The sequence below is a fragment of the Monodelphis domestica genome, chromosome 6, assembly GCF_027887165.1.
Source record: "Monodelphis domestica isolate mMonDom1 chromosome 6, mMonDom1.pri, whole genome shotgun sequence".
Lineage (NCBI taxonomy): Eukaryota > Metazoa > Chordata > Mammalia > Didelphimorphia > Didelphidae > Monodelphis > Monodelphis domestica.
Genome location: NC_077232.1, coordinates 143,377,531 through 143,396,037, shown reverse-complemented (window position 1 = coordinate 143,396,037; position 18,507 = coordinate 143,377,531). Strand labels below are relative to the sequence as shown.

Sequence of the window (18,507 nt, the reverse complement as noted above, 5' to 3'; positions counted from 1 at the left end):
AGAAAAGAAAAGAATAGTAGACCTGAAGGTTTGACTAAATCTACTAGTACAGGGGGTGGGGGTGGGAAATGGGTCTGTAACTACCTTGTTTTCCCTATTTAGTCTTTATATGATTTCTGTACATTCAAATGTCCTGGAGAAATAAATATATACATTTTTTTAAGCCCCAAACTTCATCATACTAATTTCCTAGACCTAGAGATGAATGAATGGATCTTTCACAGGGTCATGTGCAGGAAGCATTTCAAGAAGAAATATTTGTATGAATGGACACACACACACACACACACACACATACACACACACACGGATGACAGTATTTTACAGCCAGCTTTCAATTATCTATGTGTGGATTAGCCAAATCAGATTTAAAATACTAGGCTGATTTCCGTTGCTGGCAAGTGTGCTTTTGGGCCACCTCTCTCTTGCTTGTCAGCTCATATGTATTCAGAGAATAGAAAGCAAGTAATATTGGCCTCCAGAAAATAGATTCAGAAAGATAATTGGGCAACCCCCAAATCATATGATGCATTCCCAAGCTCAACAAAAATTAGAGCAGATTTGCTAATGAGCTGCTGCTCTGTTGAATTACTCATATCATTGCTCCCTTACACAAGCAAGATAGAGTTGACTTTATAAGCTTAACATTTGCCTGTGTAATCTAAATTTCTCCTCTAGCTGAACAGTTCTCATTAGGAAAGTATAGAGATTTTCCCACAGTGAAGAAGTCTTTTATCTAACATTTAGGCATCAGAGAAGGCTTGAGATTCCTTGACTTCATTAGCTTAACCCCACCCAGGTTACCTGTTTTTAAAAGCCTTAAGCACATTGCTCTGCATTGTGGTAATCATTATAACATCCCTGTTGTCATAACAGTTTAAGTTGTGGACAGCCAGGGGAATAAACTCCCCAGTAGGATGTAATGTGAATGTTTAGAGAACAGCACAATAATCATGAGAACAGGCAGGTACCCTGATCTATTTATTCTGCAAGATAGTTGTGTCCCACTGGTACAATGTAAGCTTCTTGAGGGTAGAAACTTCTCTCTTTTCATTTTAACTCTGTACATCCACCACCTAGAGTCTACATAGTAGGGTCTTTCAAAGTGCTCGTTGGATTGGATTGGTAGAAAAGGAAAACTTCCTTCCTTCTTCCTTCTTCCCTCCCTCCCTCCCTCCCTCCCTCCCTCCCTCCCTTCCTTCCTCCCTTCGTTTTCCTTCCTTCCTTCGTTTTCCTTCCTTCCTTCCTTCCTTCCTTCCTTCCTTCCTTCCTTCCTTCCTTCCTTCCTTCCTTCCTTCCTTCCTTCCTCCCTTCCTTCCTCCCTTCGTTCCTTCCTTCCTTCCTTCCTCCCTTCCTTCCTTCCTTCCTTCCTTCCTTCCTTCCTTCCTTCCTTCCTTCCTTCCTTCCTTCCTTCCTTCCTTCCTTCCTTCCCTTTCTCTCTCTCTCTCTCTCTCTCTCTCTCTCTCTCTCTCTCTCTCTCTCTCTCTCTTTCTCTCTCTCTCACACCCCTTCTGTCCTAGTAACAACTCTGGGACAGAAGGCTAGGCAAATGGGGTTAAGTGACTTGCCCAGGGCCACACAGCTAGGAAGTATCTGAGGTCAGATTTGAACCAAGGTCCTCTGGATTCAAGATCTGATGCTCTTTCCACTGAGCCAACTACCTGCCCCACACAGGGCAAATTGCCATCATTTCTATTCAAGTTGCCATAAAAACCATCTCCTCCCCACCCATCCACTCTCCAAATAAAAATCATCTGAAGTTGTATCTTCCAACACCTAACTAGCAGGCAACACCACCTCTTAAAAGACCAAAATCGCCATTGGTCTCTCTTCAGGCTTCAGGTTTCTTCTGTCCTTCTGCAGACTCCCCATTGGGCTAACACATAAACCCACTTGTTTGCTGACTGTGAGCACAGCAGGGAGCATCTTGGCTTTAAAGCCCACAGTTGACAAACCTCTTCTTTTACACCTAATCACTGGCTGCAACACCCAGGCTCGGATAATTTCCCCTCAGCATTGACACTGTCTTGCCAGCTCTTAGACAGGATATAGAGAGTAAATACATATTTTGCTGGGCTTTGCAGTTGGAAAAACTGAGCTAAGCCAATTATCCCAGGTAATAAGATGTGTCCACTTGCTCTCCCTAGCTAGTGCGAGAAGGTAAAAGGGACATACTTTGAGTCTCTCATTATAAAATTAATGATTTTAATACATGTCTCATTTCCTGGGATGATTCAAACCCAGTTACCTCAGACAGTATTGGAAAAACAGAATTTCAGAATCAAAAGTCACTTGAGAATCCACCTCATTCCATCGTGGTATTTTTTTTTTTGGCTCACATCATAGCTTAAATAAAATAGGTCTAGTCTTCCTGACTCCATAGCTCAGGATGCAACAGCATTCTTGTTATTGTTATTATTATTATTATATTATTTACTACACACTCATTTCTACTGTTGTATATACCTTATGTACAAATGTCCTTTATAGATGGCTTTGGGCACCACACACAAACACACACTCACACCAGCCCTCATACTTCTACCTAAACTGCTTTGGCCACTGCCCATTCATAAGTTAGGAATTTCCTAAAAAGAGATGATGGAAATGAGTTAACTGTTCATCCTTTAATCCAGCCATTTGTCTCCTAACAAGCTAAATTCAATATCATCACTTAATTTCTATCATACTCCAGTGAAGAAACACAAAGTTAGTGATTGTCTTTAAGATTTACACAGGTTTCCACATGTACCACCATTCTGGACCAGAACAAAAGTTGAACTGTCTATGAAAGGGGATCGGCTTTTATACAAAGCATTTTATACCCCGGGTTCAATGAATAAGTAATTCATTGCTGGGGTTTATGTAAAGATCTATTTATAACAGCTTTCCAGAGTGTCTGATCATTGTCTCCAAGGGACTCTAAATGGTCTGGTCATGGTGGGGCTTGGGTGGGGAGTTGGGTGGGGAAAAAGACTCTTCTAACAACAGGTTCTGTGAAGAGGGAATGGGGCCGTAGTAAAGAGATTCCTAGACTTGGGGACAGGAAGACATAGACTCAAAATTCTGCTTTAGACACTAATTCACTGGATAACCTTGGAGAAGTCTCCTAAACTCTCTCTGCCCCCATTTCCTCATCTACAAAATGAAGGAGTTGGACTCGATGGCCCCTAAAATACCTTTCAGCTCTAAATTTATGAACCTACAAGTAATCTATAAAGTTAAACTTAATCAATGAAACAGCTGCAATTAGGGAAGCCACATAAATCTGACAGCTGGAGATACTAAAGATTTGATCACTGAACTGAGAACATGGCATTATTCAACCTTCTCCAGTCCTGTAGAATGGCTTCACTTTGAGAATGTTCTTCTGAACCACTTCTCAACGAACTAAAGAAGAGCATGAGGCAAAAAATGGATGGGCAGCCTGGCCTGAGTGGTATTAATTGAAACAATTGGTTAGTCCATCCAGCTGGGTTGGGAACAGTTCTGTTCTCCATTCCACAGACTCTAGACACAGCCTAGCTTGGCACCAGAGATCTTGTGTCCCTGGCTCTTTGCCAAGATATGCCCACCCTTCTCTGCCTCCTTTGTCTACATGGGAGTAAGATTTACTGTTTGTGATTTAGCTGTAAACTGAATGGAGTCTATGTTGTTACCACTTACAAGAGATGTGCTTTGGCAGGATAATCCATAGGGTTAAGACAGCAACAAAACACAACACTCTAGAAGGCATGGAGGGGACCTAAGCTGTTTCTCCAAATTTCCCTGGCTGGGCTGAGCAACCAAACAGCCATCACTAAGGCTGATTTCTAAACCACCTCATAACAACCATTACTGCCCACACACTGTTAACTTCTCTTCCTCTTTGGCTATTAATAGGAGAGAAATGGGAGGAATTGGGGAGTGGAGAAAGATGAGTTATTAGTAGCATCAATACCCAGGTTCCAAAAATATTCTCTTTTTGGTCACTGAACATTATTTAGGCATACCTAAGCCTAACAGGAACTCTTGCTTAAAAAATGACCTTCTCACACTCCCAACCCACCCCTTTATGGAGGTAGGAGTTCCACAAGTGGTGCACTTTATGCATGCTTTTTTTTTTTTAACTTTTTCAATATATTGATTGTACTGATTTTCCCCCATCTTTTTCTTTTTTTTTTAAATTGTTAAAAAAATGCTATTTGTTACTTGGGATGGTTACTTGGGGTGGGGGGAGAAGAGAAGAGATGGGGAGTGGAATTATGTTGACATAAAAAACAAAAGGCGTCAATACAAAACTTATTTTTTAAAAATAATAAAATAAAGTTTAAATAAATCATAAAAAAAAGATACTTTCAGGATCTGGAAGATATGTTCATGAAAGCTGCTTCTGTAGTAGACAAATACACACATACACACAGAAGAAAATAAAAGATATACACCCAGGCCACTTTGGGTAAATCAGTTTAACACTCTAGGATTTGGTTTCTTTAACTGTAAAATAAGGGGCAACTAGGTAGCCCAGTGGATAGAGAACCAGCTCGGAGTCAGGAAGGTTCATCTTCCTGGGTTCATATCCAGCCTCAGATACTTCCTAGCTGGGTCACCATGGGCAGGTCACATAACACAAGTCACATCATTCCAGTTGTCTAGCTCTTGTCACTCTTCTGCCTTGGAACCAATACTTAATACTGATTCTAAGACAAAAGATAAGAGTTTAAATTTTTTTTCAAGTTTAATACTAATTTAGCCAAACAGCCCAGCTTCCTCGAATTTCAGGCTGCTAAACCAACAGGATTTATTGCTGACTGTATCGTAGGCTCTTATAACTGTGTGGTGTCATAACGAATTCCGACATGTTTGCTTGACAACCTTTGTAGGAATAGGAGGCTGTTAGGGCTAATGTGGACACTGATGACCAAAGGGGAATGGCATGTGTTCCTTTCCATTTCCATGTTGACATTTGTCTTCCTTCTTTCTTTATCAAGCAATATACAACATGTTCTCTGAGGACATGATGTACCTTGCTCACTTTGTGAATTAGAAGGCAATGTTGTATGTACTTGTTTCTGTTCTACTAAGCGAAGTAGGAGGAGCGAGCTTGAACAAACCTGCTGAATTGTTTATGCCTTAATCGAAGCCACTAGAGTCAGGGTTAAGGTAGGCAGCCACAAAGGGGCATCACGTGGCTATTGGGAGGGAGGCCACAAAGAGGGATGATGTAAAAGTCCTTAACTACACCCTTTAATGCTAGAAAATTCTACTTTTGCATAAATAAACATATATGTGTATATATAAAATATATAAAACACATATGTATTATATGTAAATACACACACACACACCCTTACCTTCAGTCTTAGTATCAATTCTAAGACAGATGAGAAGTAAGCACTAGGCAATAGGGGTTAAGTGACTGGCTCAGGGTCACATAGCTAGGAATTTGAACCTAGGATCTCCTGTCTCCAGGTCTGGGTCTCTATCTACTGAGCCACCTAGCTTCCCTCTGGCATATATTTTTAATAGTGCTTACTGATGTGTTGTTTTTTACATCTTCCTAGTTTTACCAAGTACCTTTCTTCCCTCCCCTCCCAGATAAACTTCATATATAAAAATAGAAATTTTAGAGATGAAAAAAAGAAGAGAAAAAGCAATCAGCACAGCTGATCAATACATCAAAAACATAGGTATATGTATTTTCAGAAGTCAAGTGGTGTGTATTATAGTAAAGATTTTGAGGTAGGTCTATAGGGAGCACAACTTTTAGATCCTTCCCCGGACATACAAATACCTTATACTGGCCTTAAGTCTTTCATCTGTAAAATGAGTCTAGAATAAAGCTTGAAAATGGAGATGGATTCTTTTTCCTGTCTATTCCATACTGAAGAAAACCTCATTGAGAAAGAGAACAAGAAAACTCTTTGGAGAACCTGGTTAAAGTCTAGTTATGAGAAGAGATGGAGGCAGCAAAGACTGGGGGAGAAAGTACTGGACTATTCCAGGAGTCAGGATCAGTTATGAGCCTTGGCCAAATTGAATGGGTGATGGTTGAAATGGGTGCCACTCACCCCCTTCTCCTACCCCAATTCACAAGTACTTCTTCACTGTTGTACTAATGTATAAATAACAGAGGATGCAGTCTTATTGGGGAAGGGAGGAAAGAGTTTGCATTTTAACAGGGATTAAATCTTAAGCTAAAGTAATGAGGTATCTTGGCAGAATTTCAGGCATCCATGAAGCAGGAAAGTGAGAGATCTGGAGAGATTAAAAGAGACTTCCCCACCACCCCCTGACATCATACCACAATTCCCTATTCTGAGTCACAGTCCTGCCTCTGCCTGTACAGTTTGGAGAAGTCAGTTCATTGCTCTGTGCCTCTATCTCTCCATCTGCAAAACAGGGCAAATTCTATCTTTGCCCAACCTCTGAAGGGAATGGAAATGCTTTCTATGAAAATGCTTTGAACTGACCCACTACATGGCATGGGAATTGAGTTCACCCACTGAGGGACATTATTGAAGGGTGTTTGGTTCAACATTAACGCTGTATTTGAAATCCAAAGCACAGCCTGAAATATTTTTCTCTTTCTCCTCTTTTCTTCCTTACTCAGTCATTTATATTCACTCTGTTGTTTTCCTTTGGGGATCCTGGCATCCACTAGGTTTGTCTCTAGCCAATAGTTCCATATTTGGTTTAGTTAATCACATATTACAAATGTGGAACCAAGACTCAAGCCTCAAGAGTTCTGCAGAAAGGGAAAAGGGAAAAGAACACTTAGCATCATGCTGACAAAGGATTTGGGGCTGGGTCCCAGTTCTGTCTTTGGAAAGTTTACTCTCCCCTGAGTGGCTTGCAGAGCTTTCCCATCTCCTTCTTCCATGAACTAATAAACACAAGGAAATGCACAGTGCTGGATCAACCAAAACTATTTATGAGAAAGAAGATTAACTAGATACAGTTGTTTTTCTTAAACTCCAACCTTCTATCTTAGAATCAAGGCTGAATATGGGTTCCAAGGCAGAAGAGGGGTAAAGGCTAGGCAATTGGGATTCACTGACTTCCCCAGGGTCACCCAGCTCTGAAATAGCTGAGATCAGATTTGAACCCAAGACTTCCTGTCTCCAGGCTTTGATCTATCCACTGAACTACCTCACCGCTCCTAGATAGTCTTTTTTTTTTTTTTAACCCTTACCTTCCATCTTGGAGTCAATACTATGTATTGGCTCCAAGGCAGAAGAGTGGTAAGGGCTAGGCAATGGGGGTCAAGTGACTTGCCCAGGGTCACACAGCTGGGAAGTGTCTGAGGCCAGATTTGAACCTAGGACCTCCCATCTCTAGGCCTGGCTCTCAATCCACTGAGCCACCCAGCTGCCCCCTCCTAGATAGTCTTGAACAGACCAGAAGAACTCACTTAGGACTGCATGCCAATCACATCCAGATGTCAGAGAAAGGGATAAGGATCTCCACATCTGAATTATTCTCAGTGCTCCAGACACCTGAGCAGTAGCTCTTGATTAATAAGAAAAGAAAAGAAAACCTTATCCTTTGACTCATGCTCCATTTTTTAGTTTTCACTTTTCTAGTATCTCCAGATGCATGGATTTGAGGAGAGGAGCTACCCTACTCAAAGTGCTTCCCCAGAACCACTCTGCTCTCACCCCTGCTGCTGCTCAGGTTAGCCATAGTGAAACCCATCCATCATCTCTCTGCATTCTTTCCCTTGAGAGTTTTTTGAAACTGCTGTTTGACAGAAAATTCCCCCTTCCGGTTCTGATACTGTAGAAGTTCTCTCTTTTCTTGAACTGGGGAGATATACAACTCCCAGGATAACTAGCAATTCATGCCCCCTCATGAGGAAACCAGACCAAGCCTTGGTAGAAAAATTGTTCTAGGCAGAGTATGTGATGCTTCTATGTGATGCTTCCATTATTGCAATGACCAAGTGACTGCTCAAAGTTTTATCTCTCATCGAAGAGAAGGTAAAACAACTCAAGAAACATCTCTCTGTTAAGGAAAATTGAATCTTCCTGGGTTTGGATTCAGGAAGATCTGAGTTCAAATCCCACCTCAAGCATGTATGACCTGTATGACCCAGAGCAAGTCAGTTTACCTCTGCCTCAGTTTCCTCAACAGTGAAATGAAGATAATAATAGCACCTACCTCCCAAGTTTGTAATGAGGACTAAATGAGATAATTAAGTCCTCAGCAGTTCCTGGAATATAATAGGCATTATTAAATCCATCTATCCTTCCTTCCTTCCTTCCTTCCTTCCTTCCTTCCTTCCTTCCTTCCTTCCTTCCTTCCTTCCTTCCTTCCTTCCTTCCTTCCTTCCTTCCTTCCTTCCTTCCTTCCTTCCTTCCTTCCTTCCTTCCTTCCTTCCTTCCTTCCTTCCTTCCTTCCTTCCTTCCTTCCTTCCTTCCTTCCTTCCTTCCTTCCTTCCTTCCTTCCTTCCTCCCATAGCACTATTTAGCTACTTCAAAGCTTCAAAGACAAAACAAACTTCTATCTAGACACTATTACCCAAGTTATTGGAAGTCTGCACCATAGGGTCAGGCTAAGAGGAATAGGTCACACAGCTAATAAGTGTCCAAGGCTAGATTTGAATTCAGATTTTACTCATTACAGGCCCTGTGCTCTATTCACTGTACTGTCTAGCTGCCACTGAACTAGAATGTCTCTGAGGTCCTTTTCCATTCTTATATTCTATGATTTCCTGACTAGATGGACCCTTATATCTCTAGTGGTCTAGAATTCTATGAAAGAACAGTATTGGCAAATGCAGGGTACTTTGTATGAATTTCAACATTGAATGTATGTTCATATCTTGCCTCAATAGTTGCATACAAGCACCAGGTCAGTATTGGGTATCTCCATTAGGCATCCTGTGCATGATGTTGTAAGAGAAGTTATAAATAGTTCCTAGGTTCTAAAATGATGGAGGTACAAAAGCTCTAAGGAGTAATAATATTCTTAGCATTCTCATGCTGTGGTTTCATGGCCAATATATAACGCTAAGTGTCATTTTTAATTTTAGATTTTCCTTTCTTTCACTCTCCTCTACCTGATATAAGGAATCTTGAGTAAATTTCATTAAAAACTATTTAGATTCAGAAAGTTTTCGTATTGTTGTGACTAGGAAGCTATTTGTAGCCCCCAAAAGAGCAGTATCCCCTTGGCTTAGTGATAGAAGAGGCTGTGGGTGGTATTGGAGATAGTGGAAGGGGCGATATGACAGGGCTGGCAAATTGCAAAATTGGGCAGGCCAATTGCATCTCCACTCCCTCAACTAATGTTTATAAAGGATTTTCTTTTCTTTTCTTTTTTAAACACTTACCTTCTGTCTTAGAATGGATACTTGGTATGGGTTCTAAGGCAGAAGACCAATAATAAGGGTTAGGCAGGTAGGGTTAAGTGACTTGCCCAGGGCCACATAGCTAGGAAGTATCTGAGATCAGATTTGAACCTAGGACCTCCCATCTTCAGCTTGGCTCTCTATCCACTGAGTCACTTAACTACCCCAAGGATTATCTCCAAGGTAACTTTACTTTTCAAAAGACAAAACAAAAAAACATATTGTATTGTTTTGACACTACAGAACCTAGCTGATCAAAAATTTCCAGGTTATTCATTCCCCTTGACCACTTTGCAGGCTTTGACACTGCTGACCACTCTCTCCTCCTTGATCCTGTCTTCTCTCTAGGTTTTTAGGACACCTCTCTCCTGGTTCTCCTCCTACCTATCAGTCAGACGCTCCTTTTTAATCTCCTTTGTTAGGTCCTCACCCAGATCACACCTTCTAACTGCAGATGTACCCCAGGGTTATATTCTGGAGTCTCTTCCCTTCTCCCCCAATAATACATCATTTGGTGATCCCATCAGCATCCATGGATTTAATAACTATCTCTGTGCTGATGACTCTCAAATTGACCTATACTGCCCCAGCTTCTCTGATGACATCTAATCTAGTATCTCCAGCTGCCTTTTAAACCTCTCATAGGCAACAACATCCAGTAGACATTTTAAACTCAATGTACCCAAAATGGAACTAATTTTCTTTCCTCCTAAACCTTCCCTTGCTCCTCCATTCCTGGTTACCATAGAGGGTAACACCATTCTCCCAATCCCTCAGGCTCACAACCTAGGAGTCATCCTGGATTCCTCACCATTTCTCACCCCCTCATGTCCAATCTGTTGCCATAATCTGATGATATCACTTTTGTAACATCTCTCCTATACACCCCCTTCTCTCCTCTGATACTGCCATCACTCTGGTACAGGTCCTCAACACCACTGACCTGAACTATTGCAAGAGCCTATGGGTGGGTCTGCCTGCCTCCAGCTTCTTCCCACTCCAATCCAGCCTACATTCAGTCACCAAAGTGATTTCCCTAAAGCTCAAGTGGGATCATGTCACCCCCTACTTAATAAACTCCATGTGACATCCTATCAACTCCTCATCAAATAAAATATCCGGTTTGGTGTTCAAAGCCATTATACCTTTATTCCCCAAGATTACACTCTTTGGTCCAATGACACTGGCCTCCTTGATTTTTCAAAATTAAGATACTGTCTCTTAACTCTGGGCATTTGCTGTGGCTGTGCCTCATGCCTGGAATACTCTCCCTCCTTAATTCCACCCATTGCCTACCTTGCCTTCAAGTTCCAAATAAAATCCCATTTTCTACAGAAAGCCTTTCTCAATCCCTCTTAATTTTAGTGCTGTCCCTCATAATTATTCCCTATTTATTTGATATATAGCCCATTTGTATATATTTACATATTGTTTCCCCCATTAGATTTTGAACTATGTGAGGGCAGGGACTGTCTTTTACCTCTTTTTATATCTCTTAGATCTTTTTTGTATTTCTTAAAGCTTAGTACAGTGCCTGACAAATAGAAGGTGTTTAAATGTTTATTGATTGATTGATTGAATACCTGAGCATCAGGATTCATTAAGTATATTTCTTGAACTGCACTTTTGATTTTGGCCTTTTTGGGGAAGGTAATATAAGTCTTCCCAACCTTACCCAATACTACCCCTAGTTGTATTATTAGTTGTACTTTATTAACAATTATCATATTGCCATTATATTAATCATCACAATTAATCTTTTAAATTCTAATGGCAGAGACAAATACCTATACAGCCAAATCTTGAACTAATCTTGCAGAAATTAATAGACTGATTCTTGAGTGAAGCAAATTTTGGAATTCCAGTGACACCCAAGAGGAACTTTTAGGGCTATGACTTCTTTTGAATAATAGTGCTTTTTGTCACTATAAAATGAGAGGGCAAGAAGCAAGTACATGGTAAAGTGGATGAAGGACTGGAAATCAAATTTAAAACCTGAGTTGGAATTCTGGCTTCTACTGTGTGAAATTAGAATCATAGTTGGAAGAGGTCATCTCATTTCTGGACAAGAATTCTTTCTTGAACATTTCCAAAAAGTTATCATCTAGGATTCAAACTGTCGTGGAATTTCAAACTATCTACTCTACTAAGAAAAGTAGCTGTCCATAGCTATCAAAACAGTATAGTCCAGTCCCAAGAACTCTGAGGTTCCTGACAGTAGATCCTTTAGATCCAGTTCTGAACTTTTAAAAATCCAAAGAGGCCTAATCTTAGGATGTGGAGGTCAGTGCCAGAACACATGGGCTCCAAGATAAGACCCAACATAAGCAGTCAACATACCCAGAAGGTCTATTTGTGTCATAACTCAGTTCCAGGAGAAAATCCCATTTCAGGAACAAAACCTGGAGAGACGAATAAATTAAAGATGAAAATAACATCCAGAATCAAAACCAGAGATCCTCAAGATGAAGGAATGAGCAACTCGATAACAACTCTAACTAGAGACTTTAAGGAAAAAATAAATTTTCCACAAGAATTTCATCAATTCTTAGAACAAATGAAAGAAGAGATAAAAAGTGAAATACGAGTCCTAGAGGAAAGAATTGGAAGTAAATTAAATAGCTTAGAAGAGAATGTGGAAAGTCTTGCCCCAAAAGTAGAGTTCTTGGAATCAAGAATAGATCAAACAGAAATCAATGACTCCTCAAGAAAGCAAGAAATATTGGAACAAAATCAAAAGATTGAAAAACTGGAAGAAGAAAATGTAAGATATCTGGTATCAAAAACAACTGATTTAGAAAACTGGTCAAGAAGAGATAATATTAAAATTATTGGGCTCCCTGAAAACACTGATCTAGTAAAAAGCTTAGATACTATTTTTCAAGAAATCATAACTGAAAACTGCCCAGATTTATTAGGACCAGAAGGAAGAGTAAAAATTGAAAGAATACATAGATCACCTCCTATAAGAAATCTTCAAATGAAAACTCCCAGGAATGTCATAGTTAAGATTCAGAATTCCCATATCAAGGAGAAAATATTGCAAGAATCAAGCATGAAACAGTTCAAATACCAAGGAGTTACAATTAGGATCACACAAGATTTTGCAGCTTCAACTTTAAATGAGAGGAGATCTTGGAATACAATATTTAGAGAAGTAAATTCTAATGGCACCGTTCTACTATTAGGGTCCAAGTGGATGACCACCCCAAGGAGCACGTGGAGACAATGCATTTCAGGCAAAGGGAATGTCTTTATTGCTAGTGCACTAGGGGAAGCTCAGCAAGAGAGTTTCGAGGAAGCATAGTCAGGGAGGAGATTATATAGGTTAGAGCCCATCACAACTGGGTTGCTTAACAGGAGATAACAGTACTTCCTGGAATATTCCGTGGTTAATGATTTTGGCTATGTTAGCAGACATGAAAGGAGGGGGATATCGACATACCCAGGGGCCTTGTAGTTTCTGGGACTTTGTACTGAACATTCCGTTGCCCCAGAAATACAGAGTAGGGGTTGGTTGATCATTTGCTACATAACATTCCCCACTTCTGGTTGTTCATAATGAGGAATCTTCCTCATGGCTATATCATTATTACATGGTTTGGGGATGGGATCTAAGGGTTGGTACTATTGCCTTAGTACCATGAGTTGGACAGTGTTGATGCCATCCTTTACAAACCGAACCAAGTGGTTAAGGATGCAGGGCCCAAAAGTCAGCAGGAGGACAAGAATCACCAAGGGCCCCAGGAGGGTGGAGATGAGTGTGGTGAGCCAAGGGGAAGACTGAAATAACTGCTGATACCACGGCTGGTCTATTGCCCCAACCTTCTCCCTGGAGTCTAGGCTTCTTTTGAGCTCTGCCACTGATTCTCTGACAATGCTGGTGTGGTCTATGTAGAAGCAACACTCCTCCTGAAGGGCAGCACAGAGACCACTGTCTTTAAGGAATAGGAGGTCAAGACCTTGCCAATTCTGCAGAACTACCTCTGAAAGGGAAGTTAGGGACTTTTCCAGGGCTTCCAATGACTGCTCGACCCTCTCACGATCAGTATTTGCAGCATGACGTATTGCTGTTATATTGGCTCGATGGAGGGCTAGGGAGGTGATGCCTATGCCCGCTCCTGCTAATCCAAGGATAGTTGCAAGGGTCAGGGCGATCACGGGTGCCCATTGAACCCAGGGGGACTCTGAGTTTTGTAGGGCCAAGAATTGTTCCTCGGGATAATAAATTACCCGGGGGAGGACTGTGACAAGCAAGCAGACCTCATGCGGGTGGGTCGCCAGAGTAGATTGCATGACACAAGGAGTTAGACCAGTTACAGAACAAGACCACTGTGCTCCTGGGGGTGGGGTGGGGTGGGGGGAATGCAATATTTGCCTGTTTTTCCTAGTTGAGTTGAGGGGAAACACTGGGGGTGTTTGTTAGTAACGGTGGCGTTTCTAATACAGGTGCCCTGGCCAGTGAGGGATTGCAATGTTAGGCCAACCTTTTGGTTCCCCCCAGTCACAGGAGGTCAGTTGGTCCGAGTTAGAAATATTATAGGAAGTGTTTAAAGCTATAGCATCATAGTAAGGGGGCCAAGCACTCAAACAAAGCCAGCATTCTCGGGTTAAATTTGGTTGGGAATTGTTAAGGGCTGTATAAGAGGCTTGGAGAAGCAGCCACAAGGAGCCCTCAAAGGGGTCTTCAAATTGGGGGGCAGTGGTGGGATTAGGGTCATTGTAAGGGGTCAGAGGGCTGGGGGCTTGCAGGGCAAGGCTTGGGAGGTTCAAAATGGGGTTAGGGCCTCGGGGGGAAGAAGGGGTGATTACTACTTCTTTTTTGATGAGGAACAAGCCTCCTGGGTCCCTTCCGGCCCAATATAGCCACATACCCCAGGTTTTTCCTAAGCCCCAGGATTCGTGTGTAGGTTGTTGTGGTATGAAGACCATAGTGTCACATGGGTTCCCTCCCTGATCATCTATATAGCATTGGTGTGAGCAATTCTCAGGGCGCCATTTCACAGTTAACCACTGGTCATCAGTGACTAGTTTCCACTGGGAGCACCCCTCGATCCTACTCCCCCCTGTGACTAGTGTTTCACAGCCCCAGTAGGCACAAAAATAGCATCCATGGGAATTTCAGTAGGATTTTCCAGAGTTTGGGGAGGGGCAAAGGTAAAAAATCCAACATTTCTTCAGGGTGTACTTGGATTCCGTTGGGCTTGGGGACCCCATATCAGGTCACAGGCGTGGGCCATTAGAGAGGGAGCTCTCGATGTGGTCTGGGTAGAGGGAATGGATGACAAATCCCAGCTGGACAGCGTCCATTTCAAGGGTTGGTGAGGGTTAACAAAGAAAGCTCCATGGGGCTGATATCCCACGGCTAGGCTCTGCAGCAGATGGAAGAGAAGCAGGAGTCTAAGATAGGGCTGAAACATCGAGGGACAGATGGATCTTCAAGGGGTTGTCAGACCGCCTGCAAATGGGGGCACGGCTGGGGTGGGGGTGGCAATCCGCTGATCAACCGTGGGAGTGGTGGATCCAGGGACCAATCCCGTCAACCTTTAGGGCAGAAGGGGTTATAAAAAGGACAACAAATGGGCCTTTCCAGCAGGGCTGAAGTGCCCGCTTCTGGTGTCTCTTAACCCAAATCCAATCTCCGGGTTTAAAGGAGTGTGGAGTGTGAGGAGGAGGCTGGAACCTCGATCACAAGCATGACCAAAGATCCTGTGGTAGCTGAGAGAGAGAGAGAGAGAACAAAATCACGTAATTGTGGGGCTTGACTAGTGTTAGGGGAGGGAAGAGAAGATAAAATGGGGGAATAGGGATCCATATAATATCTCATAAGGGGATAGGGATAGGGGGCCTGGTGTATTCCGAGCCTTAAACAGGGAAAGGGGTAGGAGCATCACCCAATCCCCACCAGACTCAATGACCATCTTCGTCAAAGTTTCTTTTAGGGTCCCATTCATACATTCCACTTGACCGGAACTTTGGGGGTTATATTCGCAGTGGACTTCCACTTGACCCCTAACTACTTCTTTAAAGCTGATTTTTTAAATGGCCTTTTCTGCCTAAATTGTTTGGACTACCTCCTGAAAACCAAACTTTCAAACTCTTTTCATCCTGATGATTTTATCTCTTTGATATACAATCTCAAGTGTTTCCTTTATGGGGTAAGAGTTACTGGATTTATTTGTTTTATTTGTTTCATCTTAAAAGAAGGGGGAAAAGAAAAGAAAAAGGAAACAATAATCAAATATAGTTTGTAAGGAAAAAGTCTGGACTGTGGTAAAAGGTGGAATAGATTTTGTAATTTAGAATGTCCACACCCATTTCCTCTAACAATTTTCCCCCTCTTCTTTCCTCCAACTTTTTAGTCAATAATTAAACCTTGTCCTAAAGAGGAGCTTGTAGAATTGGATGCTTAGAATTGATCCTACCTTCTGTCATCCTGATCAGATCAGCAGTGCTAGTCCAACTAACTGGATAAATCCCTTAAAAAGAACCAGGGCCTCTATCCTGAAATCTAATACAAAGTACTGAAACAGGAAACCAGAGAGATCTAATGTAATATAAGGCACCTGATCAGATTTAAGAACATTAATGTCACTTAGTTTATAAGCCAAGAGTCAAATGACAAAGAAGAACAAACCTAGATAAACTTAGAGAAGAAAAGCACATCATTATGACAAGATTTTGCAGCAAGAAAAGCAACTAAATTTAGAAATGATTGTAGGGAGCTTCTAGGGCATTGAGAGCTAGGCCTAAAAATTGAGGTCATGGGTTCAAATTTGTCCTCTGTTACTTCCTAGTTGTGTGACCCTGGGGAAATTACTTAGTCCCCATTGTTTAGCCCTTACTGCTCTTCTTTATGGGCTGCCAGGGATAATGGGAAGGAAGGAAGGAAGGAAGGAAGGAAGGAAGGAAGGAAGGAAGGAAGGAAGGAAGGAAGGAAGGAAGGAAGGAAGGAAGGAAGGAAGGAAGGAAGGAAGGAAGGGAGGGAGGGAGGGAGGGAGGGAGGGAGGAAGGAAGGAAGGAAGGAAGGAAGGAAGGAAGGAAGGAAGGAAGGAAGGAAGGGAGGGAGGGAGGGAGGGAGGGAGGAAGGAAGGGAGGGAGGGAGGGAGGGAGGGAGGAAGGAAGGAAGGAAGGGAGGGAGGGAGGGAGGGAGGGAGGGAGGGAGGAAGAGAGGTAGGGAGGGAAGGAGGAAGGAACTGACTTCTTGAGCACATTGAACATTCCTAAAAGATCAGGAATGCTTCAAAGACTCTTGTAGTTCTGGCAGACTAGTTGCTTTCTTTTACAAGAAAGGGCTGGGAAGCCCCACATCTGTCATCTTTGCAAGGAAAGTGCTTGTCCTGGCAGCCCATAAAGAAGGCTTATTTACCTTTTTACAGGGTAAGCACTGTCCCACAATCTAGGACTAGGAAATGATTGGGGCTGGGAGGGCTTTGGGGGAAAACCTATGATTTCATTGTACCCACTTAACAATTTAGAGGTCTATTAAGAAGCCCAGGTCACTGAAGTCAAGTCACAACTACCCATAGCAGTCAGTGGTGGGCCCTGATTCTAGGGGATCAAGCTTCTAGAGGGAAGTCTAGATATACACTTTTGGGGAAGTAGGGTGTTGGCTAAGAGCAAGAAACAAAAAGAGGGAAGGTTTTAGGGGCTTCCTTCCCAAGCCTCAAGGTGTTCTCTGTCTGCACCTCCCTCCCTATGGGTTTTTCAGTTTTGTATGCCCAACACCTAGCTCATATGGGGAACCATTTAATGTGCTGGTTGACTGGGACTCTTGCTGGTGCAAAACCTGATGGCTCACAGACTTCTTTGGAGTTTTAGAGCTCTGGAGCAATGCCCACATGCAAAATGATGGGAGCAATGAAGGGATTTTAGTGGGAAACATCTAAAGCGTACATTTCCTTGCCTGGTTCCCAAGCCTGGATCTCTTCCTTCTGCCCTCCCTTCCTAACGTGACGATTCCCCTCCTCTCCTCCGCGCAAAAGGCAGTGGAAAGCGGCTTTATCCATCTTCTCCCTCAGCCTTTCTCCTTAAGAAAGAGGGAGATTTGAGTCATCCTCTTGACTTCAGCTCTCTGCCCCAGGGCCAAGGCAGGGACTGGGATAAATGCCTGTGAAGGTGAGCGGGAGGCAGGAGAAGGCTCCGAGGAGGAGGAGAGGACTCAGGGAGGTCTCCACGGGGACTGTGGACAGCCCTTTTCCGGCCCAGCTGGAGCTACAGAAGTGAGCCTGGGAGGGGTGGGGAGGGATTTGGAGGGGGGTGCTCCTACACACCCGAAGGCTGGGCTCTACCGGGAGCCGCCCCACCCCGAGCCCGCCTTGAGGCTAAGATCTAGTGCCGAGCAGAGGGCTGGGCTCTGGGAGATCTTAGAGCCACAGCTGCAGTCTGTGCCCTATTCCCGGGACCCCGGAGACGGGGGCCGCCAGAGCTCTTCTCCAGCCTGCAGTCTCACAACGTCCCTTCCCTGTACTTTTCTCCCCATCTAGTGGCCACGGGGACCATGTCCACAGAGGAAGTGAACGGCCTCACGCAGGACCAGGTGGAGACCCTGGAGTTAAACTTCAACAAAGGGAACAAGTACCCCGACCCTACCACGCTGCTCCTCATTGCTGCTGAGGTTGGCCTTACGGAGGAACAGACCGAGGTGAGGCTCCCGCCTCTGTGCCTGACTATCTGCCTTTTCTCTCTCTCTTTTTCAAGCTGTCACCGCCTCTCGGCTTTTCCTCCCTCCCTAGCTCATAGCTCATGGTTTTCCCTCCTGTTTATCATCACCAGATGGCTGCTGTCACCTTATCATTTTCCATTTATCTGGCTCCTTTACCTCTCCCATGCGGTTGTCCGGGACTGATAGCACTCCCCCACCCAGCCCCAGCCCCTCTGGCTCCATCCCCTGGTTAACACCTCCCTAGCTGTAATGTCCCCCAACCCAGATCGAGTCTTCAACCATGCTTTCCCGCTCCCTACTACCTAGTCAGTCATTAAGCCATCATTTTTGTTTGTTTGTTTTAATTTTTTAAATTACTCATTTTTGTAAGATAGTGATCTTTTAAAACCCCAAACCCAAATCATATACCCATATAAACAAGTGATAAATCACGTTTGTTTTTTTCTTCTGTGTTTCTACTCCCACAGTTCTTTCTCTGGATGTGGATAGTGTTCTTTCTCATAAATCC

At 43.0% G+C, this 18,507-nt stretch overlaps 1 protein-coding gene across 3 annotated transcripts in view; it reads left to right on the top strand.

Annotated features, from left to right (window-relative positions):
* HOPX (HOP homeobox) overlaps positions 1-18,507 on the top strand; it is a 47,615-nt gene that overhangs the window by 15,432 nt on the left and 13,676 nt on the right. For 2 of the 3 annotated variants that reach the window (XM_007496405.3, XM_007496406.2), the window contains exon 2: positions 17,821-17,978. In XM_007496405.3, coding sequence (XP_007496467.1) covers positions 17,835-17,978 — 144 coding nt within the window. In that variant the 5' untranslated portion in view covers positions 17,821-17,834. Of the gene's footprint in view, positions 1-17,260; positions 17,557-17,820; positions 17,979-18,507 lie in introns of those variants that run through there. The other variant, XM_001370271.5, reaches the window with a different exon arrangement.